The sequence below is a fragment of the Corvus kubaryi genome, unplaced genomic scaffold, assembly GCF_017639235.1.
Source record: "Corvus kubaryi isolate FWS band 111438036 unplaced genomic scaffold, C.kubaryi_AGA036_p1.0 37397, whole genome shotgun sequence".
Classification (NCBI taxonomy): Eukaryota; Metazoa; Chordata; class Aves; order Passeriformes; family Corvidae; genus Corvus; species Corvus kubaryi.
In genome coordinates this window covers 12555739-12582931 of record NW_024581136.1, presented here as the reverse complement: position 1 = coordinate 12582931, position 27193 = coordinate 12555739, and the positions used below count along the sequence as shown (strand labels likewise).

General features: G+C 40.2%; 2 protein-coding genes across 10 annotated transcripts in view; both read left to right on the top strand.

Annotated features, from left to right (window-relative positions):
- The window catches only part of ABCC5 (ATP binding cassette subfamily C member 5), a 69341-nt gene extending 59541 nt beyond the window's left edge, over positions 1-9800 (top strand). For 6 of the 7 annotated variants that reach the window (XM_042042588.1, XM_042042589.1, XM_042042587.1 and 3 more), the window contains 7 exons: positions 79-314; positions 2598-2711; positions 3724-3836; positions 4534-4642; positions 6038-6265; positions 6538-6680; positions 7367-9800. In XM_042042588.1, the coding sequence (XP_041898522.1) occupies positions 79-314; positions 2598-2711; positions 3724-3836; positions 4534-4642; positions 6038-6265; positions 6538-6680; positions 7367-7639 (1216 nt within the window). In that variant the 3' untranslated portion in view covers positions 7640-9800. Of the gene's footprint in view, positions 1-78; positions 315-2597; positions 2712-3723; positions 3837-4533; positions 4643-6037; positions 6266-6537; positions 6793-7366 lie in introns of all 7 variants that reach the window. The other variant, XR_006018450.1, reaches the window with a different exon arrangement.
- Positions 9801-14131: 4331 nt separating this feature from the next.
- CAPN10 (calpain 10) lies at positions 14132-26981 on the top strand. 3 transcript variants are annotated; one of them, XM_042042118.1, is made up of 14 exons: positions 14132-14221; positions 14612-14819; positions 16178-16309; positions 16566-16762; positions 18013-18230; positions 18770-18911; positions 20457-20623; positions 21171-21454; positions 21925-22127; positions 22499-22754; positions 23807-24006; positions 24583-24628; positions 25981-26006; positions 26562-26981. In XM_042042118.1, the coding sequence occupies exons 2-14, from the start codon at positions 14676-14678 to the stop codon at positions 26623-26625; spliced, it is 2079 nt and encodes a 692-aa protein (XP_041898052.1). In that variant the 5' UTR covers positions 14132-14221; positions 14612-14675; the 3' UTR covers positions 26626-26981. The 3 variants fall into 3 exon arrangements, 2 of the variants coding, with proteins under 2 accessions (XP_041898052.1, XP_041898053.1); XR_006018356.1 differs by lacking the exons at positions 23807-24006; positions 25981-26006; positions 26562-26981 and adding an exon at positions 23675-23777 and having other exon boundaries at positions 24583-24630; XM_042042119.1 differs by lacking the exons at positions 24583-24628; positions 25981-26006; positions 26562-26981 and adding an exon at positions 23675-23688 and having other exon boundaries at positions 23807-23953.
- Positions 26982-27193: the final 212 nt, after the last annotated feature.

The window sequence follows — 27193 nt, the reverse complement described above, 5'->3', positions numbered from 1 at the left end:
AAGAAGTAAGTGTTACTATGTGTCTTCTAGCCGCAATTTACTCATCTCCTTTCTTCTTTCTTCTCTCCCTAATTTTAGATATGACATTGTTTTTCTTCCTCCATCCTTCCCTATTGTTGCCATGGAAAACCCATGCCTGACCTTCATCATCTCTTCCATTCTGGAGAGCGACGAGTTTTTGATCATTGACGTCATTCACGAGGTTGCCCACAGCTGGTTTGGGAACGCGGTCACCAACGCCACGTGGGAGGAGATGTGGCTGAGTGAGGGCCTGGCCACCTACGCGCAGCGCCGGATCACCACCGAGACCTATGGTACCGCTGCAGAAACTTCTTGTGCTCCTTCTTACCATAACTCAGAGTTGGCTGCATAGAGTATTTGCATTGGAAGCTCAGAAGTCTGTAGGGAGCTGGTTTCAGTTAGGTTTTATTTCTGGAACACACACCCACACACAGCCCCAAACTTTGTGTTGAACATCTTGCATACTTAGAGTTTGACGTTGTCTTGGCTTTAGTGGGCTCAATATCCGATATGGTATCAGGGGCTTTGAGTGAAGTGTGTTAGCACAGTGCTGTGGGAACTTTGAACTACTTTTGGTTACCAGGCAGATGTTGATATGTCAGAGCAAGGTGAGCAGAGGATGCTTCAGAGAAAGATAAGAAGTCTTATCACAGTTATATTGTGAAATAACTGTCCTGTGAAAAAGTGTTCTTTTAATTCTGATCAGTTAGTAGCTACCTACTGATAAAAAGAATGATGGCAATAGCACTCAAAAAAAAAAAGTATAGATTTATGTAGCTGTCTGTTTATGTGCTGGAGGCTTCCTGCAGGATTGTAAGCCCTGCCTTTGCTTGCGTCAGTGAATTTCACAGGTCAGTTTTATGGTGCTGTCTTTAGAATATAAGTAGTAAATTATTCCTCTTGCTTTTAAGTTTAATTGGCTTTTTATTGAAGTGAATAATGGGAACGTATGCTTTTCCAGTTTGTCCTGTTATGTTCTTAAAAGCCAGTTCCATGTGTTTTCTCAAGCATCCATTGTAAACAATCTTGGAAAAGTTCCTAGAAATCTTGGCAGCAAAGGTGTTTAGAAGAAAGCATTTGTTTTTATTCATGTATATTGTTTTTGGACACAAGCTGATGATAATTAAGTTTAGGCAAAGAAGTGCTCTGAGCATCTATGGAGATGTTACAATGCATATTATGTGTCTTTGAAAGCTGTTTTATGTTGAGCAATTCTCAGTGGGTACTACTGTCCTAAGTCACATTATACATGGCAGTAATGTGAGTAGGTCAGAAGATATCAACCTATTCATCGTCTTAGTCTGTCCATCCAACATAGAACAAAACCCTTGCTGAATTTTGTCTGTTCTCTAGAACTGGTTGTTTCAAGGAGCATTTGTTAGGAAACTAAAAAAAGGCTTTCCCAGTGCCATTCTTTAGTAAGCTCTTTCTCCATTCTATTTTGTTTCTAAGACAAACCTCTGATCTAAATCTTACAATTTCTGACATAATTTCTGGAGTGTCTTCTATTGATAGTAAAAAGGCATCTTTGTAATGATATTGTTTAGGGAAATTTGAATCCACTGACTACCACTCCTCTTGGATCTTGCTTAATTCTCCCCTCTGTTGCATGAAGTCATTGCCCTTAACACTAGTTATCCTAGTTCTTGCTTTCCCCTGGGAAGCACATCCACTTCTTTGTCTGCTCATGCAGTCTCTCCTGTTTTCCAAACATATCCTGGTTCTTACTACGCACTGGGCTATGTAGGATTCGGGTGTTACATTGAGACTGAGGTTGTATCTATGTAACAAACCCTCTGTTTGGGTTAAAAACTTATCAAAGAAGGCTAAAATGTTAATAGCGATGGATGTTAAGTATCTTCTGAATCTGAAAATCCGTTTTCCGCAGCTTCTGATGTCTGCAAGGGCGTAGTAAAGATCTCTTGCCTTGGCAGTGTAATACAGCTAGTTTGGTTTGAAAGCATGGAATGCTCTACGCTGCAGTTAGGGAAGAGAAAGGAGTAGTTTACCCAGTCACAACTGTAAAGAGTCCTAATGAGAGGAAGGTGAAAAACTTTTACAAAAACAGGTAGGATGATACATAAAGCTTAAAAAATATACACAGGATCTATAATACAATAACCAAATCCAATCCTTTTCTCTTTCCACTCAAGAGGTGACATTTCCGTAGTAATATCCTTGGCACTGGTGACAGCATGTTTTTGTAGCACTTGATTGCTCCCTGAAAGTTACCTGTACAATAAATTTGTTGTAGTGCTGCTCTCCTTATCTTGCAAGAACTGATAAGATGATGTCTAGGATGTAAACTTTAGCATAGTTTTCATGCTGCTTTGTTTTTCAATGCAGCCTGATGCATCATCAGAGTGAGGAAATACACTGGGTTAGGCTCTGACTGCCATTATTCATTACAAGGATGTTCTCCACTCAGGTTTCTCTGCCATTACATTACTGTGATTCTGTCTCACTGTTCCATCTTTTGCACCTGCAGCAGCTTTTACTTTGTCCTTGTGCTAGTCCTGCCCAGGTCAGGTTTTGCTGATCATTTTCCCATAACTAACAATTACTTTCTGGGGTAGGAGCTGCCTTCACATGTTTGGAGACCGCATTCCGCCTTGATGCTCTCCACAGGCAGATGAAGCTCCTTGGAGAAGACAACCCGGTCAGCAAGCTTCAAGTTAAACTGGAGCCAGGTATTGCTCTTGGCTGAGGCTGCTCTACACAAAATTACACACATCTGTATATCCATGGTGGAATATAGACAAAAGAAGACTAATTTTTACATATCCTTTATGAAAAAAAAAAAAAGAGAAAGAAGTACTGGTTTGTAAACGAGTCTAAAAATAAATAAGGAAGCTTAGCTTTCAAGCTTTTTTCAAAGTTGGATAACTCATCTTTACACAGATATTGTTCTGTGTAAGAACACAACAGATTTGCTGAGTAGAAAGAATGTAAAAACCTGCCTTGAAAGCTATGTGGGTTTGAAATTCTGGATATGCAAAATAAACTATTTTATAATGGAAATATTTGGAAACATTGTGTAAAATCCTCTGCTATTAAATGTTGCTCTCTTTATGTATTCATTTAAGAACTATGTATGTATGTATTCAGCATGCAGATAAACAAGTACTTGCTCTAAGTTGAGCTGTGCAGAGACTGGTTATTCCCTGAGCCAGATGCATGACTGCACTCCTGATTTACCTATCTCTTTCACTGATAGTTCTTTAGTTCTGGGGTCACATCTGGGTGGGTGAAGCAGTTTTCAATCTAGATGATATTGGAGCCAAATGGGATGGAAAAGCATGTGTTGGAAGCCTCAGAAAAGGAGCAGCAAGAAATGATTACCTTATATTGATGTCTTTGAAAATTTGTGGTGTGGTGATTCCCAGAACCTGGCGCTGCAAAAAGAAAAAAAGATTTGTTCTCCAGTTCCAGATCTGTTTTCAGTGACTTCTAGTTTGAAGTGACTTATTCCATTGGGAATTACTACTTACCTTACAAAGATTGATTAAAAAAAAAATTATTTTTCAGGCTGTGCTTTGGACTGCATCTATTTAATTTACTGCAGTAACTTGAATGTACTGACAACAAGGCTTGTTTTAAGTCACTATGTGTTGCCTTGGTGATCTCTGAGGGGCCTGTATAACTTAAGGGCTGGAAATCACTCTCCTTATTAGAGTTTATCATGTTGTCTTCTCCTTTCAGGTGTAAATCCCAGTAATTTAATGAACCTCTTCACCTATGAAAAAGGTTACTGCTTTGTTTACTACCTGTCCCAGCTTTGTGGTGACCCCAGACACTTTGACTCCTTCCTAAGAGTGAGTGTAAATATGTGTTTTCTTGAGATTTAGAGCTGATTTTTTGTTGTTGTTGTTTGGTTTTTTTCCCCCCAGATTCTGTCACTGTGGCTAATTGTTAAGGGTAAAGTTGAATACAAGTGTGTCAGAGGTGGAGAAATGATGTGGGCCTGTCTGTCAACCTACATGAATCTGTCTACAAGATTTCTGAGATTCTGAGCTTATGAGGTGCTACATACAGAATAGTAGTATACTTTTGTTATCTCTTGTTCTGTGCTCCAAGTAATTAGAAAGCTGTTCCAGCAGATTGCCTCTGACTGGAAAGATGTGACTTGATTCACTACTAAGAAGTATTAGCTTGGGGTTTTTAAACCAGGGTGACAAAGGGTATGGGTTACTATATTGGGGCAGGTTGGTGCCTGGAACCACACTTGCAAAACCTATTGAAAATTGTCAGCTAATGACTTGTTTTAGAAAAGGAAAAAGAAATGATACTCAGCTGTCAATGTATTTGCAGCTACTCTTTTTTTTTCTTGTTATGGTGCTTCTTTAATTAACTGGGTGAGGAGGGAGGATATTTTTCTTCATTTTTTTTAAACCTTCAAATAGTTACTCTATTTATGTTTGTATTATTTTTGTTGTTGTGGCATGCAGTGGTTCTATGTCAAAAGGAAGCTGTCTTGCTCCTAATCATAATTTGAACTTTTTACTATTTTAGGCCTACATTGAGAAGTATAAATTTACCAGTGTTGTGGCTCAAGATCTTCTGGATTCCTTCCTGAATTTTTTTCCAGAGCTGAAAGAGCAATGTGTTGAGAGCAAAGCAGGTAGGAGATTTACTTAGTTAACTGTAAACACTGTAGAAAACCTGGATGATAAATGTTGTGCTTGGCTTGGAGGATTCATAGGGAAACGCTAAGGCAAACAAAACCGTTTGGCAACAACCAGGTGTTCTTGACAGAATATGTGGTTACTGCCTCTATGTTGGGGAATGAGACCATCTTAAATTGCTGACAGTTTTGGCATTAATTAGCTGAGTGTTCCTTGGTTAACTTTCTCATTAACTCACCTTTCACTGCAGACAGAATGATCAGTGCATGTGAGATTTACACATGCTTAAATGCAAGGAAAAGGTGAACACACTTCGAAATTTCATCTATTTTAATAACAGAAAACATGCTTTGAGAACTGTAACTTTCCCAAGATCCTACTCATACACATAAAATCTCTTCCAGAATGCTTCACTCTCCTTTATATCCCCTATTTATAGCTGTTGGTGGATTTGTGGAAGGTCTGTGGAGTACCAGCTGCTTATTATCTCACTTGCTTAAAGAAATGAGACTCATCCTGCCATGTGTCCATCCCTGCAAGTAGCTATTGAGCCCATTGGTCAGTTTAAACCAGACCAGCAGAGTATAGTTCTTAGGGATACTGGATGCCTACAAGCTTTGTGGAGAGGGAACTGCCTGTGGAGAGGTGTAGATGAGTGAGTTTACTGTGGGAAAAGCTGCAGCATGAGCTCAGCAGCTCTGTGTTTTACTTGGCCCACTGGCTGGCTAATGAGTTAACCACAGCATTTGCTAATTTTTGCCTGGCTAATATTCAGGGGGTGCAGAAGATAGGAGTTCTAGTGTAGATGGCGTGGAACAGGAAGTATTGCTGAGAGTTAGGAAAGTATTGAGGTGGTAAAAGGTCAAGAGGAAGAGCTCTATTGGAAAGCAGGCTCTGCTGCTTTTGAAGAAACTTTTTTTTTTGTTATTAGTTGTATAAATAAATTTAAATTGCTTGGGTTTACTGGTGGGTAGGAGGAGTTTAGTCAGCCCTCTCACCTCCCCCTTTTTTTTAATAAAGTGTGTTTTCTCCATATTCTTCAGTCTTCCTCAGAATTCTGAGAGAGAAATGTAGGCACACAAATATTAGAGCATAGTTTGAACACAGGTACTTGTCAGCCTGGCTGCCTTAAGAGCACATGTGTTTCTTGTACCTACTGTACTGTTGAGCTCTAGAAAACTCATGGTGAGGTTTGGAGAGGTGTTGCTGGCAGTCTTCCACCTGTTCCATAGGCTATCCCAATGAGGCTGCTAAGACTGTTGTGTCACTGTAATTATTGGTTGCTGTTGTTAGAACCTCTCTTAACTATGCCAGAAGCAGTCCCGAACTTTGAGGCAGCCAAGCCACCTGCAGAGATCCCTGCTCCACATTTTTGGTACTCCTCATTCCAGGACTGGAGTTTGAACGTTGGCTCAATGCTACAGGACCTCCGTTAGCTGAGCCAGACTTATCTCAGGGATCCAGTCTGACCAGACCAGTGGAGACACTCTTCAAACTCTGGACCACAGAGCCTCTGGACTCTGTTGCTGCTGCCAGCAGTGTTGACCTCACTAAATGGAGAACGTTCCAAACTGTGCTTTTCCTGGACAGATTGCTGGATGGATCACCACTGCCACATGGTGAGTACTCTTACCAGGATAGTAGAAAATTCTCCCTGGAATAATTGATTGAATTCTGAGGATCTCTACCTCTGGTTGACATTATAATTGATGTAAAGTCAGGTAGATGTCCCTGCCCATGGCAGAGGGATTGAAATACGTGATCTTCGAAAGTCTTTTTTCAGCCCAACAGATTCTATGATTCTGTGATTTTATGAACTGTTATTCTCTGATGACCCTCAAAATTGACAAAATAGGTCACAGTTCTTTCTCTGTGTGTGTGCTCTCTTCAGAGGTGATAAAAAAGCTCTCGGAATGTTACTCCTCTCAGCTGGACTCCATGAATGCAGAAATCCGTATCCGCTGGTTGCAGATTGTAGTCCGAAATGACTATTATCCAGACCTTTACAAAGTCCGTCGCTTCTTGGAAAACCAGGTACTAACTGCTGGATTAAAATCACTGCACCTCTCAGTGCATGAGACATGTGCATGAGACATGCGACGTGAAAGACCTTGGAACTTCTGCTTCCTGGCCAAGTGTAGCCCAGGTGTGTTGCGAAGGGGCTGAGCATGGCTCACCTGCTAGCGGTGGGGAGGAATGGGCAGATGTAATTTCAAATGCCTACAGATAATCTCTGCTTTTCTAGCCTGACTCAATACCCTTGTCCCAGCTCTGCCCCATGCATTTTTTTATTGGTTTGTAGCAGCCCTGGCTTTTCCAGACCACAAGTTTTTGCACTACTAAATAATGTGATTATTTGAATAATTACACTTCAAGCAAGGCTAGAGCTCATCGAGTTCTTTTCAGTAGTAGTTATTGTGCAGGAGCAAAAGGTTAATGCATGTGTTCAATGTGGCCTCTTCTATTTGGCCTTTAAAAAAATAGCTCTGTTATTTGTGGAAGTAGCTCAGTCTCAGAAAGCAGATGCTTTTTTATTACCATTCATAAAATCCTTGCATCAGACTTAGAGTAGTCTCATCTGTCTTTTGAAGAAATGTGTTGCTTGTCTCCAGTCTGAAGTTATTCAGGGCTGGGCTGTTGGAGTGTAGCTGAAGACTGTAGAAGAGCTGAACTCCTTGACTTTTACTGAAGTGTTTTTATGCTGTTTTCCTTTTTTGCAGATGTCTCGGATGTACACAATTCCACTTTACGAGGACCTTTGCACTGGCACCCTCAAGTCTTTTGCCTTAGAAATTTTTTACCAGACCCAAAACCAGCTGCACCCCAATTTGCGGAAAACGATCCAACAGATCTTATCCCAGGGCTTGAATCCACTTCCTGCCATAGACACTACAGCAGTCACTACAGATACACCAGCAATGGTGCTTGAGGACAAAGTCTCAGAGGCCACAAATGGTGCCATTTCACTCAGGGATGTCAACGTGTCTGCTTAGATCACCAGTTCACGCCAGCCACGAAGCTTGAAAATGGGGACAGGAACAGAGGAAGGATACCAAGTGTTGCCTCCTTTCCCTCAGCCTTGCAGCTGCAGTGTGTTGTAACTGGATTCCTCTTCCAAAACACAAAGCAAATGTGCCTTCAAGTATCCAGCGTGTGATACTGCCAGGTTTCAGAGATCTCCGCCAGCTGTGTGATGAATATTTTGATGCAGTTTTTACTGGGCAGGGACTCTTGGGCTGTTGCTTCTCCATGGAAAGTTCCCTTTCCTGAGGCTCTTTTGGATGGTTTCTCCAGATTTGTTGTTTGGGGGGGGGGGGAGAGGGAGGGGGTGTTCTTTTTTTTTTTTTTTTTTTTTTTTTTTTTTTTTGTCTGAGGCCACTGAGGCATGTCCTACTTGCTGTGTGAATGTTGCTGGGGAGTGTGTATGTGTCAAGCTGTCATTGTCCTGATATTTGGGCTAACGTTCTGCAAAGGAGAGACTCAGGAATCATTAGTGGCAGCAAACATGTTTTCATGTTATGCTCCTTCCTGTGACAGAGGTATTGTGATTTGGGAGGAAGGGGACTAATGCTTAAAGAAAAAACTAATTTTAAATAGCTTCTGTTCCCCCCTGCCCATAGGTGGCTAAATAATAATAATAATAATGCTCTTTATATATATAAAAAAATATATAAAAAAGAACAGGGAAGCATTATGATGGATTTGGAATCCTTCTGTAGTTAACCCTACCCTCAGTTTTCCCTTTGCACTCGATGGGACAAGCAATAAAGAAATACATAGGCTTGAATTTTCAAAAAAAGTTCAAATTAGGTTCCCAAATGCCATCAGTTCTGGTACTAGCTGGATGCCTAAATCTTTTTAACTGTTTTGACAAGTCTAGCTGCAACCTTTTCTAGTATGTCAGGATGTGTGGCACATGCATCAGATGCACTCTGTGTGTCTTCTGTTCTGTCCTTTCGGAGGAATTAACAAGACCTGTAATTTTTTTAAGATCCTCAGCAAATCTTGGCCTGTAAGTCAACCATGACAATATCCATGCTAAGATTTTACTGCCCTGAATAATGTTTGCCTGAATAACAGTTGCCCTATCATACAATAGTCTGAGGGAAACACCACCTTTCTTGATGTGAAACTTTTAAGTCCCGCTTTACCTGAGTCTGTTTTCTGACTTATGGTGGGAGTAAGGTGCCATTTCATTTCCCTGGTGTGTTGTTTCTCTGGATCACTGGCCAGCCATGCAGGATGGGGAGACACTGTCTTCCTTCTGTGCTGTTCGGTCTCAGGAAGCCGAGGGCAAAGTGTCCTGGGGTATTGCAGAGTACAGGCGATGATGGTTCTTAGACTCTGTGCCACAAACTTCTTAACATGTGAGTACCCTTGTGCTCTCTTTGAGCTCCCACAAGGCATCTCTGAGCTGATGCATCACCAGGATAGTATGAATAAAAGGCAAAACATTTGGAAGAGGCTCAGCTAACAGAGATGTGAGAGAGAAATTGTTTTATACTTCAGGACAAATTTTAGCCCTGCTATGGGGATCTGCATAGACAGGAAGAAGGGGAAATTTGGGAGGGTTTTTTTTTCTTCACCAAAAGTATCTGTTTACACCCATGTGTGGATGGGGACTTAGGTGCTGTTACTGGATCTGCATTTTCTGGCTTTAAATTAATTTGGATTTCACCATAGCCTTAGCCTGGGCTGAACTGGGATAAAGCAATAATAAACTCAGGCCTCTGTAGTGCTTCATTAGTTTTAAAAATGGGCCATCAGCATTGCTGGGCTTCAGAACTCCAAGCTCTGCTCTTTGCTCCTTGAATGGGATTATCTTTTAAATTCTGTTTTGTTTTCCCAGAAAGGATGGAGAATGATGTTTTCTGCACAAATCTCTTTCCTTTTCATTTGTTGTTCTATTGAAAGAGATTTGTACAAGCTGACTTTACACTTCCGGAGTTGCTGCTGTTGGTGCTGCGTCTCCTGGACCCACTGCCAGCAGCGGCAGCCTGGTCGAGACCAGGAACCACTAGCGTTTTTTGGAATCACAGGCCTCTGTTTTAACACGTTTTATTTAGTGGGAGAATGTTTGTGACCCTGGTGGGAATTTTTCATTTACATGGATGCCTTATGATGATTGTCAAATTAAACTAAGCTTTGTGACAAGTTCAGCCTTTTGGGAAGTTATTCAGCGTCCCTGCTCTAGCTGTGTGGAAGAGCTAACTTGATACATTGTCTTTGTTCTGTCCTTTTCTGGGGTGCAGGATAGAGGGAGTTTGGAAGCTATTTCAAAGCTGCACAGGAAGGTGCTGGGGAGGTGGCAAAAGCAAATAATCAAAAGTAAATATTATCTATTGTTACTAGAACTGACTGAAATGCAGCAGATCAGCGCTGTGTTTGCATAGACACATATTAGAGCAGGGAAATGCTGACTGAAGTGAACAGACTGTTTCCTGATTAAAGAACACAAGACGTAAGTTAGTGTTTTTGCTCTCATCTCTGTGAGATCCTATCAAATGGCTTTTTTCCTTGGACTTGTTTTCTGAAACACAGAAGCAGAGCAAGATTTGTTGAAAGTACTCCATGCATCCTCCCCCAGGTACTTCTGTTTCTCCTGTGAGTGAGGAGTGCATTTTTTATCTTGTAGAAACAAAAAATTGGCAGCAAGTTTGTGGAGATAAGCCTTCCTTTTGTTCACAGAAAATAAATTGGTGCTTCAGGCTAGTTTCTGTCTTGATTTGTAGTAGACTTCACATTGACAGGCAAATTAGACTGTGATTAAATAGAAACTATTTATTTGCCTTATCTTTGGTCTGTTCATTTCTGATCTTTTTCAGTCAGTTTAGACATCAAATCGGTTTTATTCAAACAGATGCCAAGAGATTGGGTTATCTTTTTTATTTTGAAAATGAAAACGATTACTTTATTTCATTGCAGCTTTGAGCAGGGCAACAGAAGATCTAGAAATATCACTTGTGGGAAAGCTCTGAAGAGACAAACCGTTTAATAAAATGGAATGTTTCTACCTTGTTTTTTTAGCATTTCATAGCCACATTGGTTGATACATTAAATATAATTCTTGTTAGCTACAGTATACTCTGTTAAGCTTGTATCAGGAATTTTGGTGTCATGTTACATTGCAACATTTTAACCACGAACTCCATCAACCAAGAACAATTCTATCAAGTATCCCAAACATTCGACCAAAACTCTCTCATGTTCTTGCACTGCAATGACCTTGCCCATTGCCTTTTTTGGATAACACAGGACCTTCTGTACATCTAAGCTCGTGTGCTGCACAATTCACTCAGGTCAAGTACACTTCTTCAGTCTGCTCTCCCTGTTTGTCCGAAGATAGAACAACACAGTACAGTCAACACTCTTAAATCGGCACACTTATTTTCACACTTTTTACTATAGCTTGATAAAAGCTTAAAGCCACTATGACCACAATATCAGAAACTGCACTAGAAATCACAGTGTGAGATTTATCAAGCCGCTGTCCTCTGAGACACAGAATTATTGTCAGTTGTGAGGACACAGTTTGACACTGATTTTGTTGAAGCCCCAGGTAAATTGGTTTAGCTGTTGATTACATGCATTCCTGGAATGCATACCTAATGTCTAGTTTGGATTTGTCTAGTTTAATCTTCCAGCTCTGGAAGCTACTGCTTTGTTTGTGAACGTTAAACTACTTACATATAAACTACTTACTTCTTTCTCATGTAAGTACTTTTTGATTCTTAGTGAATCAAGATTGATTGGTCTATTGCTGCAAGGTGTCTTCCACAACTCAGTGTATTGATTTAGCTTGGGTGGAGCATGATGTTTCAGTATCCTTTTAAAGTGTAAAACACTTCAAAAGTTTCTGAAAAATTACATCAAATGCTGCTGCATATTCCACATCCACTAAAAGAATTTTTTATTAATATCATCCATCCTGCTTTTCCTGTTAATTACAGTAGTAATTTGGGCACCTGTTAGTGTATGTCTTACCTGGACATAAGAGACTTTTACAGAAAAAGGAGGGTAAAGAAAAGCTATTCCATATTCTAGAGGTGACTTTTCACTCTGTATAGGGGGAGACTAGCTAGTTGCAATAAATGATTGAGCCTGTGTGAACATTTCCCTTCAGTCCTCTTCTTGCATGTGCCTTCTGCACGAGAAAACTCAAGTCTTACACCTCTGATTTCTTGTCCAGAGAATTATGGTTATGTTGAACATAGTATGCTCTGTGCTCCACAAGGAAGGGGTTTTAATATACTAGAGACAAGTCTCTCTCTAAAAAAGGAATGGCATTAGTGGGGTTTGCAGAGCATTGGACCCTTTTCCAAAATTGTATTTACTGAGGTGCAGCATCTTGTGTGCTGTGGTAACCAGGCTGGAAATTTGGAGCTGTGCTCTCCCTCTGTGTGTGCCTGAGGTAGAGAGATCTATAACCCCAAACACCCACTCCAAAATCTCCCTTAAGCAAAAAGACATTCTGTGCTGTTTCTGTGATACAGCTCAGATCACTGTCAGCTGAGTATTGCCTGTGACTTCCTAATCCTGGTATCAGGATTTGGACAATTGGAAGAGCTCCTTTGTGAACAGCTTCCATGTGTCAGAATTTGCAGAAACAAACACACACACTGGGCCCAGCCACTGCTTCTCGATTACTTTTACTCCTCTCCCTGTCCTTGAACCACTGGGAGTTGGAGACAAAAGCAAACATGGGATTGATGAAACCCCAAAACTGGAAAACAATAATGAAAATATCAAACACCATTCTAGAGGATCATCTTCATTGACATGGAAATGAGCTGGTTATTTAGCTTGACACAAATCCCTTTTAACTGTTTAAATTTCTATAGCAACAGGACTCAGCCCCTCTCAGACTTCTTTCCTCCTTTACAAGGAGAAACGAAGCGAAGCACGTATGTTAAAGTGGACTGAGAAACAGATTGACAACAAGGCAAGTATCATTTTGTCTTAAAATATTATCTTCAAGACATCCTGTCTAAATAGACCTGTGTTTTGTCTTCAGGAACAATTTAATCCATCAGGATTGCCAAGAGGCAACAGGGAAAGTTCTCTGCTGCTTTTGTTCCAAAGAGTTTGGGGTTAATAGGAAAAAAAATCATCAATTCCCACTGGATTAATTTGCCCCTTTCCTTGCAGTGGGGCAAGGAAAGCATGTCAGGTATCTGAGAGACCAAGGTGATATCCATCTCTTTCCTTCTTCTAATAGCTTCATAAATAAATAGATATTTAACTAATTAACTGTTGCAGGTTGGACCTACTGTATTTACAGTTAGAGCTCAACATTTATCCTGCTTGCTAGAATCAGTCCTCCAATGGAATTTATGCAGTTGTGTGATCGCTGTTTCCTAAAGAATGCAGGGGTGAACTCACACAGATCAGAGCCTCACTGTTCCTGACACAGAGGCCTTTTTTTCCCCTTTCCCTCCCCCAACAGACCTCTCCTGTGTCGCTCACTCGCAGCCGCGCAGCTGCAGCTCCCCCGCATGAGCTGTGGACAAGAGGGTTATTCTTACTGCCAGCAATGTTTCCCCTGCTCCCGAAAGGGTCAAAACTTCAATGTGAAAAGTCTTGTTTGTTGATTAAATTTGCAGTATGCGGGGGAGGGGCCTTGTGTCTGTACAACGGGCGTGACCAAGGGGCAGAAAACCTATTTCTGAATGTCAGTGGGTGGACAGCTTCTGCAGTTACCTGAGAGCATTTCCATCAGCTAAGGTTGGCTTGACAGGAGCATTTCTGCATTCATGTCTGATAGAAACCAGTCAGGCCCGTGTTTTCTGTGGATCTTTCTCGTTCAGGTGACCTGTCTACCCAAGGACCAGGTGACCTTAGACTCAAACACATCATCACAGGCAAGTGTGAAAACCAGATTTTTTGGTAAACACCTTGTCCTTCGACAGTGGCTCAGCAGCTTCTTTATTGACCACACCTGAGCACCTTGAGAAACACTGATGTGTAAGGCCCAAACGTGAAAAAGACAACAGCCTCCTTCAGTGTGCCCTGAAACCCAGAACCTTGGTGGGCAGAAGGACAGCCTCGTGGGCCCCTTATTTCTGTTCTTTGTTCCTGACAGAGGCAGTATTTTTAAGGCATTTTTTCTATTTCAATGGTCAGCGGTAGCTATCAAAGTATGAGAAGTAACATACCTCCTTTGTCAGTTCAGCCTGTGGATGATTATATGGTGATAAACTATCTGAAAATGTGATCTTTGCCATTATGTCGGGAAAGCACTCTATGAGGGCCAGCAATGTCTCTGGCTTTCACTGCCACAATCTTCATGAAAACACTTTGGTTTCAGTTTCCTTCGCCCGTCGGAGCAGCTCAGGTGACCACAGCTAGCGGTCACTTCCCCGTTTCCCCCAGCTATCCCCGGCCAGGGAATGCGGAGGATCCCGGGAAATCTCCCCCTCACCCGGGGGGCGGAACCAATACGTGGCGCGCGCAGACGTAGCGCCCGCTGATTGGTCAGCAGCGCCGTCCGTCATGCGCAGGGGTGGGCGGGGCCGCGCGTGCCGGCGTTGCCGGGTAACGGCCGCCCTGGGCAATGGCGGCGGGGCCGCCCCGCGGTGAGGGGGGAGCGGAGCCGGGAGCGGGGGCGGCCGGGCCGACACCCCTTGTGGGGACGGGGAGCTGGTGGGCAGGAGGGGGCGTGGGCGGAGGGGCCGTGTTGGGGCTGGGTGTGAGGAAAAGGGTGGTGGGGGGAGCCTTGTTTGGAGGGTGTGCGCAGAGCGGGGGGAAGGGACCTAAATGGGTGTAGGTCTCCTCAGAGGCCGCCCCTTCTCTTGCTGCTGAGCGGTGTAGGGTGGTATCAGGTGCTGGGAGAAGCCAGCAATGCGGTGGTTCCAGGTGCTCCGTGTTGGAGTGAGAGGCTTTCCATCCCTAAATAAATCCGCCTTGCCTGTTGTAATTTCCAATGTCCTGTTGTAATTTCCCAGTAACACTCGCTTTTGTTGCAGGTTGGTGCCTGGCGATATAAAGTCGTAGGAATAGCCGGCAAAACTGCTTAGGATTGTGTTGAAAATGCTGGGAGAGAAAAAGCAATTAATGGTGACAAGAGACCTTTACACAGACCCCACGTTTCCGGCCAGTGATACTTCTATATTCTTTAATTATTGTACCCCGCTTGCCCAATTCAGGGGCGAGATATCTTGGTTGAGACCTAAGGTGAGTTTTAAGGTATAAAACTCTTATTTTAGCAGAACTGGGCTTTCAGGTAATAAATGCAAGTTAGCATTGAATGACTGCTTCTGGATGTTTTTTTTTTTTGTTTAGAAATACATAAATGATAAAACCAATGCATATCAGCGTTAACAATACATGAGTAACAGTTTTTAAGTCTGGGTGCTCATTTGTAGGCTTGATTTAAATCCTTTTGTAGAGCTTTTAAATTTCATGGCAGTAGTAGAAATTCAGATATTTTATTATAAATATGTTTCATTATGCAGATAACATACATACCAAGTTGGAATGCAGCATTATGTCACTCCCGAATTTTTTGGTACATTGCATAACCGTCTTGAAAATGGGTAATTGGATTTTAGAATTTTTCAGAAGCCTATGGGGTTTTCTTTTTTGTAGTTGTTGATTTCTTTGATAACAAGAAAGAAAACTTCTAAAGTTTATAACTTGTCATATGACTTGTATTGCTTTTAAACTTATAGCTGGGTTGCAGAGCAAGCTGTATTAGAGCTAAAAGCTTTAGAATGCATTTCTGCAGTACACCCATTTAAAGTGAAGTATTTATGATACTGCCTTTGTGTGGAGGGGAAAAAAAAGGCTATAAAAATTTAATGGAGGGAAAAAGTATGTTGTCTTGAGTTGTATTTTCTCCCCTGTGTCTGGGGCTCTCTGTAGAACAGTGACAGAGCTGCTGATTATCAGGTGTAATTGGCAAACAAATGATTTCACAGAGTCCAGTGTGCAGGTTCCTGCTTTTGTACTTTACACCTTGATTGCTACTGAGGGCTGATGAGTTAATTCCCATCTCTTGGAGTGTTTGTGTATAAGAAAAACCATTTCACAAACTCAGTTTCAGATCTGATTAAGTATTCAAGACTTTGCATCTGAAATTGCATCTTGTGCTACCAACTAATCTATTTTTATGTGTCCTAGGAGAGGTTTTTCCCTTGTTCTAATTTTGAGATTTTTGTAACTTGGGGTGTGCAGTTCAATGTGGATGGCATCAGCCCTGTCGCAGTTGATCATAAGTCTAGGAAGGAGCTGACGAATTATGTTGTCTTTCACTTATTACTGCTTCTGCTAAGGTTGCACCTGATGGTGACAGTTGCGTGCTGAAATTCATGTGGGAACTAGATCTGCATTCACGAAGTACCTGCAAAATGCCCCCACAAGCTATTTATTTGTTATTTCTTACTTAGGCTGTGTCTGAAAAGGAAATTTTCTAGACATAAAAATTCTCTTGTTCTATGAGAGATCTCTGGAGCCCTCCCAGTCCCTGCAACACAGACTTTCTTAGAATATCATGCAGAATTTGGCTTTAACTGCTCTTCTTTTATTTTTAGGACATTTGTTCTTCTCCTCGGTTATTTTCAAACAATCTGCAGGATGTGCAAGTAAAACAAGGAATTTTGGGAGACTGTTGGTTCCTGTGTGCCTGTGTAGCTTTGCAGAAGAGCAAATACTTACTGAACAAGGTATGGAGAAGTTTCATGTTAGAGAAGTTTTCTTCACCTAATTGACATTTGTGTATTGTTCTGGAGTCCCAAGCTGCCAAATGAGTATTGGCTTCATTATGCTCAGTTTCACTGGTTTTGTTATCACATTTTTTTTCTGTATTTGTTACAAATGGTTGATGTTCAGTATATTTTAAACTGGTTTTATTTGCAAAAAGAACCCCAACAAAAACCATTAATTCATTGTTTGTCTTGATTTTTGGCTTTTGCCTTCCAGGTAATCCCTCCAGGTCAGCCCAGCTGGACAGATGAGTCCTACCAAGGCTGTTTCACGTGCCGGGTCTGGCAGTTTGGCCACTGGGTGGAAGTGACCATCGACGATCGCCTGCCTTGCCTTGGGGGCAAACTCTGCTTTTCCCAGTGTCAGACAGAGGATTTGTTTTGGCTTCCACTTCTGGAAAAAGCTTATGCAAAGTATGTGAACATTGCTATTGATGGAAATAGAAGTACAATACTTGTGTATTTCTTTGCTTAGTTACTTTACCTGGCTGCTTTGGGCATAGATCTGAGTGTTGTGGCTCCTGGTGGTCCCATTCTGGCTTGTGCAGAAATTGCTCTTTAAACTGTAGATCTGTAAGGTGTGCTTCCAGTTGCACATGAAGTAAGATAGTCTTAGGGAGGGAATTCAGATCAAAAGTAAGAGCTGCAATGAATTTTCAGGATTCAAATGATGTTTGTTAAGTCATTGTCTGTTAGTTATCCAATTTGTTAAAGGAAGATGAGAGCTCAATGAAAAGCAGAAAGCATGCAGATATTTTCGTGGAACGCAACAATGTTATGTAAGTTTGTGCTAGTTGAGAATCTAGTTGTGTGAGTTTCACTGCTCTTTTGTATAATTTGATAGTTTACTGTTTAGGAAGAAAATGCAGCTATTGTATGGTTTATGGCACATCAATGGAAAAGCTGTCCAGATGGACAAACAATTTGGAGACAAAATGCACTGGTAAGACAGACATCTAATGTCCCAAAGAATCTGAGCAGAAGATTGTGGTTGCCAGCAGAGGGCAGAGGCAGACTTTGTGTGAAATTACTTACCCAGCTGTAGATACATTGAGCAGAAGCTGTGAAGCACCAGTGTCATGTTAAAGCTTCTCTGTAGGTTTTGAAATGTAATATTTCTTTGTTTTCTGCAGAGATGTTATTTTTGAATTTATAATTCTATTTTAGTCTTGATTTCTTTTGCTGTATTTTGCATCTGCTACATCAGGTGGGGCAATCTCTTGATCTGCTTAGGTTGTTGAGGGAAGTGCTACTCTGGTTATTTGTGCAGAGTGAATAAAGGATAAATGAAGAGGAAGAAATATTTTTATTTATACAGAATGCAGTTAGTATATCACAAAGATAATGTAGAGCATGGATGATAAGGTACAAATGACTAGTACTAGACAACAGCAGTTTTTTAAATAGGACAGAGAGAATGTAAGAAACTTCCCATCAAACAGTGGAGTATCCAATGGCTTACATATTCTTTAGATGTTGTATTCTGTATAAATAAAATAGTCTGTGCTTTCTCTTGCCTGCTTTGGGTTATGGGGTAGGGTACAGTCATGATTGTGATATAGAGTGGGGTTGCAAGTGTGTAGGAACTGTGTTTCTTTTGTTCTTCTGTCTGTACAAACTTTTTCTTGGTGTTTTTTTGAAATTTTTTTGGTTTAATTTTTTAGAGTGCATGGATCTTATGAGCAGTTGTGGGCAGGACAGGTGGCAGATGCTTTGGTTGATCTGACTGGAGGAATTGCTGAAAGATGGACCCTGAAAGGCCCTGGAAAAGATGTGGAGAAAGAGAAGACAGGCATGGTTTTGGAGAAAGCAGTGTTTAGAAGATTAATGAATCTGAAGGAACAGTGTGTAATAAGCTGTTCAGTCCTCAACTCCAGACAAGGTGATAGTAAATGTCTCTATTAGCAGGCTTCAAAGCACAAGGCAGCTGGCAAATACAAGTGCTGATTCTAGTACCGTGCCAGTTTCATGGTGCAATTTTAGATAAGTTTGGATAAATAAAGATTTAAGGATGTTACTGAGTTCAGGATGGGAGGGTGCTTTTGAAAAGTGCTTTTTTATATTAGAATATGGTCAGATCTCAAAAACAGATGCACCCCCCCCGGATGAACTCCCTCAAAAACAACCTTGAAAACCCCAATGAATTTCAGCATGGTGAATATGTGTGGAAGGTATCTTTAGCAACAAATATGTAGGGTTTGAGATCAAGGAGTGAGTCAATACACTTGGAAATGTTACTTTATTTCTCTATGGTCACATTTAAAATGAACTGTTTGGGGTTTCTTTGTGCTGTTCTAATACAGATTTTAAAACAATTTCCTTTTGTTGCAAAATTGCCTTCTTTCACTGGATACTTTAACGTCACTGCGAAATATGGAACTGATTCTTTTGTTTATTTTCAATTTTTTTTTTCCTATTTAGGTGCAAGTGAACTAGGAGAATTTCATGCCTTTATTGTGATAGACAGAGTGAATCTGTCTGAAGTGTCAGGCAAGGAAATCTTCCTACTACGAATACGAAATCCTTGGGGGAGGCGGTGCTGGAAAGGGCCCTGGTGTGAGGGGTGAGCAGTTTTATATTCATTTGGAAAACCATTTGTGATAGTTCTGAAGCACAAAGCTTATCTATGTATTGCATAGGCAAACACTGCTAATAATCTGTAGCAGAGGAGAGAGGCTTCAGTGTGTGTACAATCCTTTAGAGAGTTGGGAGTTCACACAGCTCATTGGTTCTGAGGCTCATCATTTTGTTCTCCTGGTTTTGGCAATCTAAATTTTTTTAATAACCTTTTTGTTTATCAAATCATCATATCTTTTTATAGAGACAAACCTAAGGTGTTGGCTAATTTTCTGTTTCTGATTTTTGTGGTGCTTTTTTGTTATTCTGCCATTGATCTAAGTATCTTTGATCGTGTTTGTTTCTTGTCACTCAGCTTTACTTGAGTCTTTTCATTTGCTTCTGGCTCAGCTGCAGAAAACAAGCAAAGGAGTAATTATAAAACTAAATATAGCAGAAGGAAGGATTTCACATTGAAGTTTTGACCCTTTGAATGAAGGATGCTTATGCTTGTTGCTTGTGTGCTCTCTTTTCTGTAGATTGGGATAAGTAGGAGAAGCTGGAACTGAGTCCATATAAAGTAGAAATAGAGAAGAGAACTGTTTTAAAGGACTTACAGAAATATGTGTAGCAGCTCAAATAGCACAGTAGCAAGAATGAAAGGGCAGACCCTGCTAGCTTATTTTGAAAAATGTTAGCATGTTTTGACTGTACAAAAGAACGTGCAATTCTTGACCCATGCAACAAGCAGTCAGCATTAAAATATGTTAACAATGTGGAGATGTTAGTGAGCATTGTAGAAATGCTTTTTTTCCCTGAGTTAGAAAAATAATTTGATTGCATTTATTGAGAGCTTCAGTTGATGTTTTTTGCTTTTGACAGTGTTTTGGTTATACACTTGGTCTCTTGTAGTTTCTTTGTGAAAGAGTAAGTTGCCATGTAGTTGCAAGAGAATAGGGTTTCATTGGGTGACCTTAGAACCCTGTTTTATTCAAGTGCAGAGCTATTCTTTTTTTGTTAGTGAAACAATGGAAAATGTTGAAACTACTAGCTTTTAATGAGCCCTAAATAAGGAGGTGCTTAAATTCTTGGTTTATCGAGACTTGGCAAGCAGATTCATGGGGAAACCAGCTGCTTAATACAAATGGCAGTTTTTGATGTAAAGCATTAAAATTCTTTCAGAACAATCACAGTGCAGCTGGTTTTACTTTTTTGTCTCCTTTTTAAGCAACAGTTAAAAATCTTTATTTTGCTCTTGGACTTCTTACTGTAATGACTGTTGTAAACAAAGCACCTATTTCACCTAGAAGTCTGTTCTGCATCCAGTCTGGTGTTAGGCTGTTTCTAAGTTTTCTTTGATAAGTTATGACTTGTGTTTCCTGTGATCCCTCTCACTGAACAGCAATGTGTAGAGAAATTTTCAATGCAATTATTTCACAATAAAATGGAGAAGTCTCTTCTTACTGTCCTGCTCCCTAAGATATTTGGTAGGATATTGTTCCGGAACTCTGTTGGGCAACAAGCTGAATGTTAACTTTGGTCTTATATGCAGCGGTCAAGGATGGAACCAGCTAGATCCAGCAGTTGCTTCAGAACTCCTCTCCCAGATCCTAGAGGGAGAATTCTGGGTGGATGAAGAGGAATTTTTCAGGGAATTTGATGAGATTACTGTGGGCTTTCCAGTCAATGAGGAAGGACAACTTCAGAGCCTCTATACAGGTGTGGTATGAGAAAACATGTTTCTCATGCAAATGACATTATGTCAATGGGAAGGATTGATTTGAATTGCAAATGGATGCAACTAGACCATAATTTCTCTTTCTCAATTTTTCCCTCTCCTTTAGATCCATAGGCCTTTTCTGTCTCTACTGAAAAACAGAAGGACAAGTGGAAATTAAAGATATTTAGAGAAGCCATTGATATTTCTATGAATTACTTGCTAGCTGGTTTAGAGATTAGTGTCCTCTGTCTAGAAGGCTGTTATTCTGGACAGCCCTGTGATGTTTTGTTTTTAATGGTAGATACACTTGAGATTTCTAGTAACAGTTTCTTCTTGTAAAAATCATGTCATCGGTCTGTCATTACCAACTGTGGCATTAATTCTCATGCCTTTTGAAGTCTTGGTCATGAATTTCTGCTTTGGGGAGGTGTCAGGCTATGACATCATGTTTTCTTGTGCTGGGGAATCTCTGCCATGTATCTATTGTATAAAATTAAGTAGCTTCCTGTGTCTGAAATCCACACCATGTGTTTTTTGCTTTGTTAGAGAAAGTGCTGTGTCACTCACAGAATCTCTTTGGATCCTGGGTGAGAGGGCAGTCTGCAGGTGGCTGCCGCAACAACAGCAGCTTCCCTACCAACCCCAAGTTCTGGCTGAGGGTCTGTGAATCGAGTGAGGTGTGCATTGCTCTGCTGCAGAAACACAGGAAATACAGCACTGACTGGGCTGGAAGGATTCAAAATCCAACCCGCTTAGCAGAGGAGAATCCATTTTTGACTCAAGGCATACAAGGAAAGAATTACCAGGCTGTGGGATTGCATGTCTGGAAGGTAATACACAAGTGACATTTTTCTCTTTGCAAATAGAAGTTTAAAAGCATTACTGAAACATTTGAGTAAAATCATTCATTTCCCATGGCAGTGATACGATTCAACTGGTCACAGTTTTCTATCTCTGATTTATGCTGGAATGGTTCTGTTTATCTCACAGTTACTGTCTGTACAAACTATTAGTAGACTGGTACTTTCTTCTTATCAGTGAGCACTTAGGATTGTTCCAAACTAGTGCATGACATTTCAGGCTGATAACTTGAAGCCATTCCTAAATTTACTCCTCCTGAGTATTGACTCTTCCTACTTCTCTTTGATGTTCAACTCATCTGCTGATACTCTTGTCTTTGTTTCATTTGTAAATGTATGCATTTAAAAAAATGTTCTAAACAATATTTGATAATTTTTAGTTTTATTGAAAGTTACTCATTTTTCCTAAACCACTACACATCATTATGCATCTATTCTAGGTGGAGAAGAAACGATTTAACCTTCCAAAGACCCTCTCTGCTCCTCCAGTTGTAGGTACCATCTGCCATTCCTACGACAGAGAAGTCCATGTGTGCTGTGACCTTTCACCTGGCTTTTATCTTGTTGTTCCCAGCACCTTTCTGAAAGATGCAGTAGGGAATTTCTTGCTTCGTGTATTTTCAACGGGAAGGATCTCTCTCAGGTAGGTTTAAAACAAAACAGAACATTTCTTATAATTATTGCTTTAAATACAAGTGTAGCACTAAGTGGAAATGTTCAAAATATTTTGAAGAGTTGTGCAGAGTGCCAGGTAACAGCATTGTATTGTCTTTGAATTCATGCAAGTAGTGCCCCAGCTCCTTGTTTTTGTCATGAAGCTGCTACTACATCTTATTAAAATACTAATCATAAGTAGCCAGATAAGTAGCATCTTGACTCTAAACTGCAGCTTAGTGCTATATGCAGAGGCAAAATTTAGTGTTGGCAACTGTTTAAAAGCTGGTCAGATTTGTTTATATTCTGATAGTACATATTTTATACATTTTAGTTTCTTTTCTGTCTTATGTTTGATAGTGAGCTAAAGCCACCACCCACGGATGCTGCCCTCTGTGAAGAACTCCCAGCTGGTGAATGGGAGACAGTGCAGCTGCATGGTTGCTGGAAGAATGGGCTAAATGCTGGAGGTAGCAGGAACTTCCCCTCCTTTCATACCAATCCCTGCTTTCCCCTCTCCATTCCTGCAGGACCGGGAAAAACCACTGTGAAAGTCACCCTCCGTCAGCACTGCCTGGATAGCAAGTGTTGTCCAATAGGTTTCCATATTTTCCAGGTAAGGCTTCTGGTCAGTTTGAATGCTCATTTGCCAAGGGTGAAGGTTAGCCTGTGAGCACAGGGCTCCTTGCAGTTTGCAAGGGACTTTCTTCTTCTAGGAGAAACACAAGCTGACTCTGGGAAGTAATGCCCATGAAAGATACGGAGTAACTTACATAGTTACATGGCATAGTAACCAGATAATTAGTTCCACTGAATTCTTACAAGGTTCTGAATTAGTTTTAGCAACAACGAACTCTTGAGGATTTGCAAAGAATTCTCAGTGCCCTAGCAATTGAGGACCAGACCTTTTGGTAATTCATCACGAACACTTAACTTTCTTCATGTCTAATAATTATATGTGCTAGGCAAATGATACTGGATCAAAAGGACTGTGATATCTTGAGCAGGCGATCAGAAGTAAAACAAGATTTGATTTGGTATGGATAGATACAGGTTCTACATGTGTGTGCTAGTGATCAACTGCGTAAATGTAGCCTAAGAAGCTGCTGCTTAAGTAACTATTTTGCAGAGAAAGGTAGCTTCATTTTTAGAACTCATGCTTCAAAAGAAGGTTAAGTGAAAAATCTGAAGCTGGGCATCAGAAGTAATCATAAAACTTCAAATATATAATATGTGAAGAAAGATTGGCATTTTGTATGCCTATAGGAGACTGAGATGAAGTCTAATATGACTTTTTAGTACAGGAAAGACTACTAGATATAGGAAGGACACAGTCTGTTCAGCAAATCCCTGAGGTGAAAAACAACTGCTTTAGGCTGTAGTAGGGAAGAGTGAGGTTAGATAACAGAGGAAGCTCTAGAGCTATGTGAGTAGAGGGTTCTGTACATTGTCTACAAACAGGCTAGGAATGATTCATCTGTTCTTAGTACTGCCATCTGGGTTTTCCAGAAGCTTTTCCATTCCTCTTCTCTCTAGCTCTGTACAGCAGAGTGAGTATTTCGAGCGGAATAGAGATGGACCATATCACACTGTAGTGTCACAGGAATGAAACATTGTGAGCCCTGAAACAGATGAAAAGGTAGGCATGTTTACATTCTTTTTTTGCAGGTGCCTAACAGCAGCTGGAAACCACAAACTACTTCTTTTGTACACTTGGAGCCACTGGTGAGCTGTGTACCTCACTGCTATTCCCAGGAAGTCAGCCGACTTTGCAGGCTTCCTGCAGGAAGTTATGTCATTATACCTTCTACATACTTGCCCAGTACAGAAGGCAATTTTACACTGGTCATAGCAACCAAAATAGACAGGTAAAATGATGTTGCCTTCTATTTGCTTTAGTTTTTTTAATGCATGTATTATAGGATGCATGGAAACAACTGCAGTAACGTGTTCTCTTGATGGAAATTTTTTGTAAAGTCTTTGTATTTCTGTTGTTTTTGCATGCAATGCTTACCACTTTGATTACGTTGGAAGAACGACTAAAAAAGTAGTATTTGTTAAATCTTCTTGCATTAATTGCTGAATATCAGATGTCTAGTGCTGGAGGAGATGACATTAAAGTAATTGATTACCTGTATCATCCATGTTAGGATTTATGTTGAAATTTAACAGCACCTTTTAATAATCAGGGTTGTTTTTGAGAAAATGTGATGAGTAGTCAGCCTTATTCCAGGTAGTTCAAAACTATGATGTGAAAAACAACAGCTCTGAATTAGAATTGTAAATTCCATAAGACTGCATAGAATTGCAGAATGATTTGCTAAGGGAAAGGATGTGGAACGAAGTCTGATATAACTTCTCTTTTGAAACTGGGATAAATACTTGATATTTGCAAGATTCACAATGCTTTGTGCAGAAATAAGCGTGGTTTGGGTTTTCAACAGGAAGCGCATTCACAGCCAGGAGACACTTGGACAAGTATTACAAGAGGCAAGTGATATATTTTAATGGATGTATTTTGATGTATTCATTCTTGGTGTCACCACAGATCTGCTTGTTTTAACTATATATCGTATCCTTCCTCCATCTGATTGGTTTTAATATTTGGTGTCCTCTGTATTGTGATTTTAAAATTCTAATGATGTTATAGTGCTGTAAAGGCTTAAGAAAGCACAGCAAAATGAGAAGATCAGGTTTTTATTTGTTTCTCTACAGCCAGCCCATGCAGCATCCCACCATTATAATCCCTCCTGGAGTGCAAGTTGTTTTGATCAAGTTAATGACAGCTATTTCAGATTTTGATTTTGTTTTGCTTGATTAGATAGGCATGTAGTATAAAAAGGTTGGATGTGAATGCTGAGTAACTAATACTTATGGTGTTTTTACTGGGTGCAGAGGAGAACTTTGGTTAAAATTTTTTTAAATTAAAAAATATTGTTTTAACAGTAGTTTAAAGATAGCTGATTTGGTTGGTGGATCAAAACACGCCCTCGATAACGCTCTGCTTATTAGGTGAAACAAGACATCTAAATACTTGGGTCTTTCCCTTTGAGGTTTGAACAAAACAAAAATTGTAGGGAAAACTCTTCACCCAAGTTTAGAAGTGGTTTACTCATTTTCTTAATCTGGGTCATGTTGACCAGTGATGACATTTTGTTCTTAAAGCCACACGGACAGTATGGATTTTGTGTGCTTCACAAAATGGGCACAGACCTGTGTGTACTTTCCATATGGTTCCTGTTACTTTAATATTTAGGAGCTGACCCGTGTAATGAAAGTCCTTTGTTGCCATTGTTTTGGGAACAAAATGTTGCAAGGCCGTTATATCAAAAGGGATCTATTCAAACTTATGTTTCTTTATATTATTTCATGGAAACAGAATCAAAGAAACAAACAGTTTAAATTCTTCAGGACAGTTTCAAGGATCTGGAAATTAGGGTTATAATTTTCTTATCAGTGGGAGAAATTAATGCCTGAATCTAATCTTCAACAACATGGGCTTTTCTGAAGACTGGACTTTAAACTTCCTGGGGTTTAGCTCCTGGGGGATCCAGGCAGTCTGCATCACTTTGGGCTAGTGACTTCTAAGGGATGCATAACAACAGCAGAGCTGGATGTCAGTGTATTTTTTGAAAAGTTTGATTGTGTTCTCTAGTTACTGAAGTGATGGTATTTGTGAGTTTTAAAGTTTGTTTTTTTCTAAAGATGTTTCAGAGGAAAAGTTTGCATTTTGACTTGTGTTTCTAAATCTTTCTTTTCTCTGATTCACTTTAATTCCTTCTTGACAAAAAAAATAACTGATGAAATAGCTTTTTTTCTCTGTATTGCACATTTTTTTATAGGTTTCCTTTACAACTGTGATGAAAAGGTAAAGTGGAATTCTTACACTGTCATTTCAAGAAACATCAGAAAGCTGAGGAATGCCTCATCTCTTGCTCTTCTCAGTTTTAAATGGAATAACAAGAAGATGCTCTTAGCCCAACTGTTTTTCACTGGTACCAACTATCGGGCCTGTGATGACTTCTTTGTGAAAAATACCTCTTTTAATCATGAACACTCTGAATATTTGGTCTTCCCACATTTTTTAGAAGGAGCATTGTACAGCAAATTATAATGTACCTCAGTTCTTCAAAAATACAGATGAAGAATGTGTGCATGTTTCAAGCCCAGCTACAGTTTTGGAAAAAAAACAGAAAATGTACATGTAAGGCCAGGTTGGATGGAGCCCTGATCAGCCTGGTCTTGTGGAATCCCCCATGGCAGGGGGATTGGAACAAGATGATCTTTAAGGTCCCTTCTAACTATAACCATTCTATGATTATGAAATAATATTTTGTGGGGGAAAATAAATTAACCTGACAGAATAACTTCAGGTGACCAACGGGGTGGTGAACATAGAGAAAAACCGGAGTCTTTTTTTCAGGTGGGACATACCTCAAGAACCATCAAAATACCCTGGAGTAGAAAAAGTCCAAGCTCATATCTGATGCTGCCAGTCCTGCTGCTGAGCACTTTACCTTGGGCCCTCTATGGAACCAAGCAGATGGTGGGTTCAAAGGAAAGATTTTTTTGCTGAGTTTTTCTTTAATGAACGCCAGAAATAAAAAAGACAAGACTTGAAAAGTTTTGAACTATCCTGTCAGACTGCTTTTGTAAATCTGTAAGTGTGTGTTTTATGGAAGATCTGCCCTCACTGCAAGAAATGTGAAGTTCAAGAGATTTTTCTTAATTTATGTTTGAAAGTGTTTCTTATTCAAGCAGGATTTTTAATGTTCTATTTTCCTCAATAAAGTAACATTGAAAGTTTTAAAATGGCTTTTATTAAAAAGGTGAAAAATGTCAATGATGTCGAGTTTGCGTTTGTTCTGTGGTAGCAAACATTACAGTGTTTTAGAACCCTGGGGTTTTCACTTAGTGGAAGGGAATAATTGGAAATATTTGCAAGGAGAATCACGTCTTTGATTAGTTTTATGTCCCAGAAATATGTAGTATTCTGCTTTTGATTTTAACTACATTCTGCCATAATTTCTGCTAGTTCCTGTTGAACTTTGAAAA

Bases quoted from the DNA above. Each gene is read 5' to 3' on its own strand.
- CAPN10 (XM_042042118.1), top strand. From the start codon at position 14,676: ATGCTGGGAGAGAAAAAGCAATTAATGGTGACAAGAGACCTTTACACA. The intron at 22,128-22,498 runs GTAGGTTTAAAA...TATGTTTGATAG, and splicing joins ACGGGAAGGATCTCTCTCAG to TGAGCTAAAGCCACCACCCA. The intron at 26,007-26,561 runs GTAAAGTGGAAT...TCTTTTTTTCAG, and splicing joins TTTACAACTGTGATGAAAAG to GTGGGACATACCTCAAGAAC.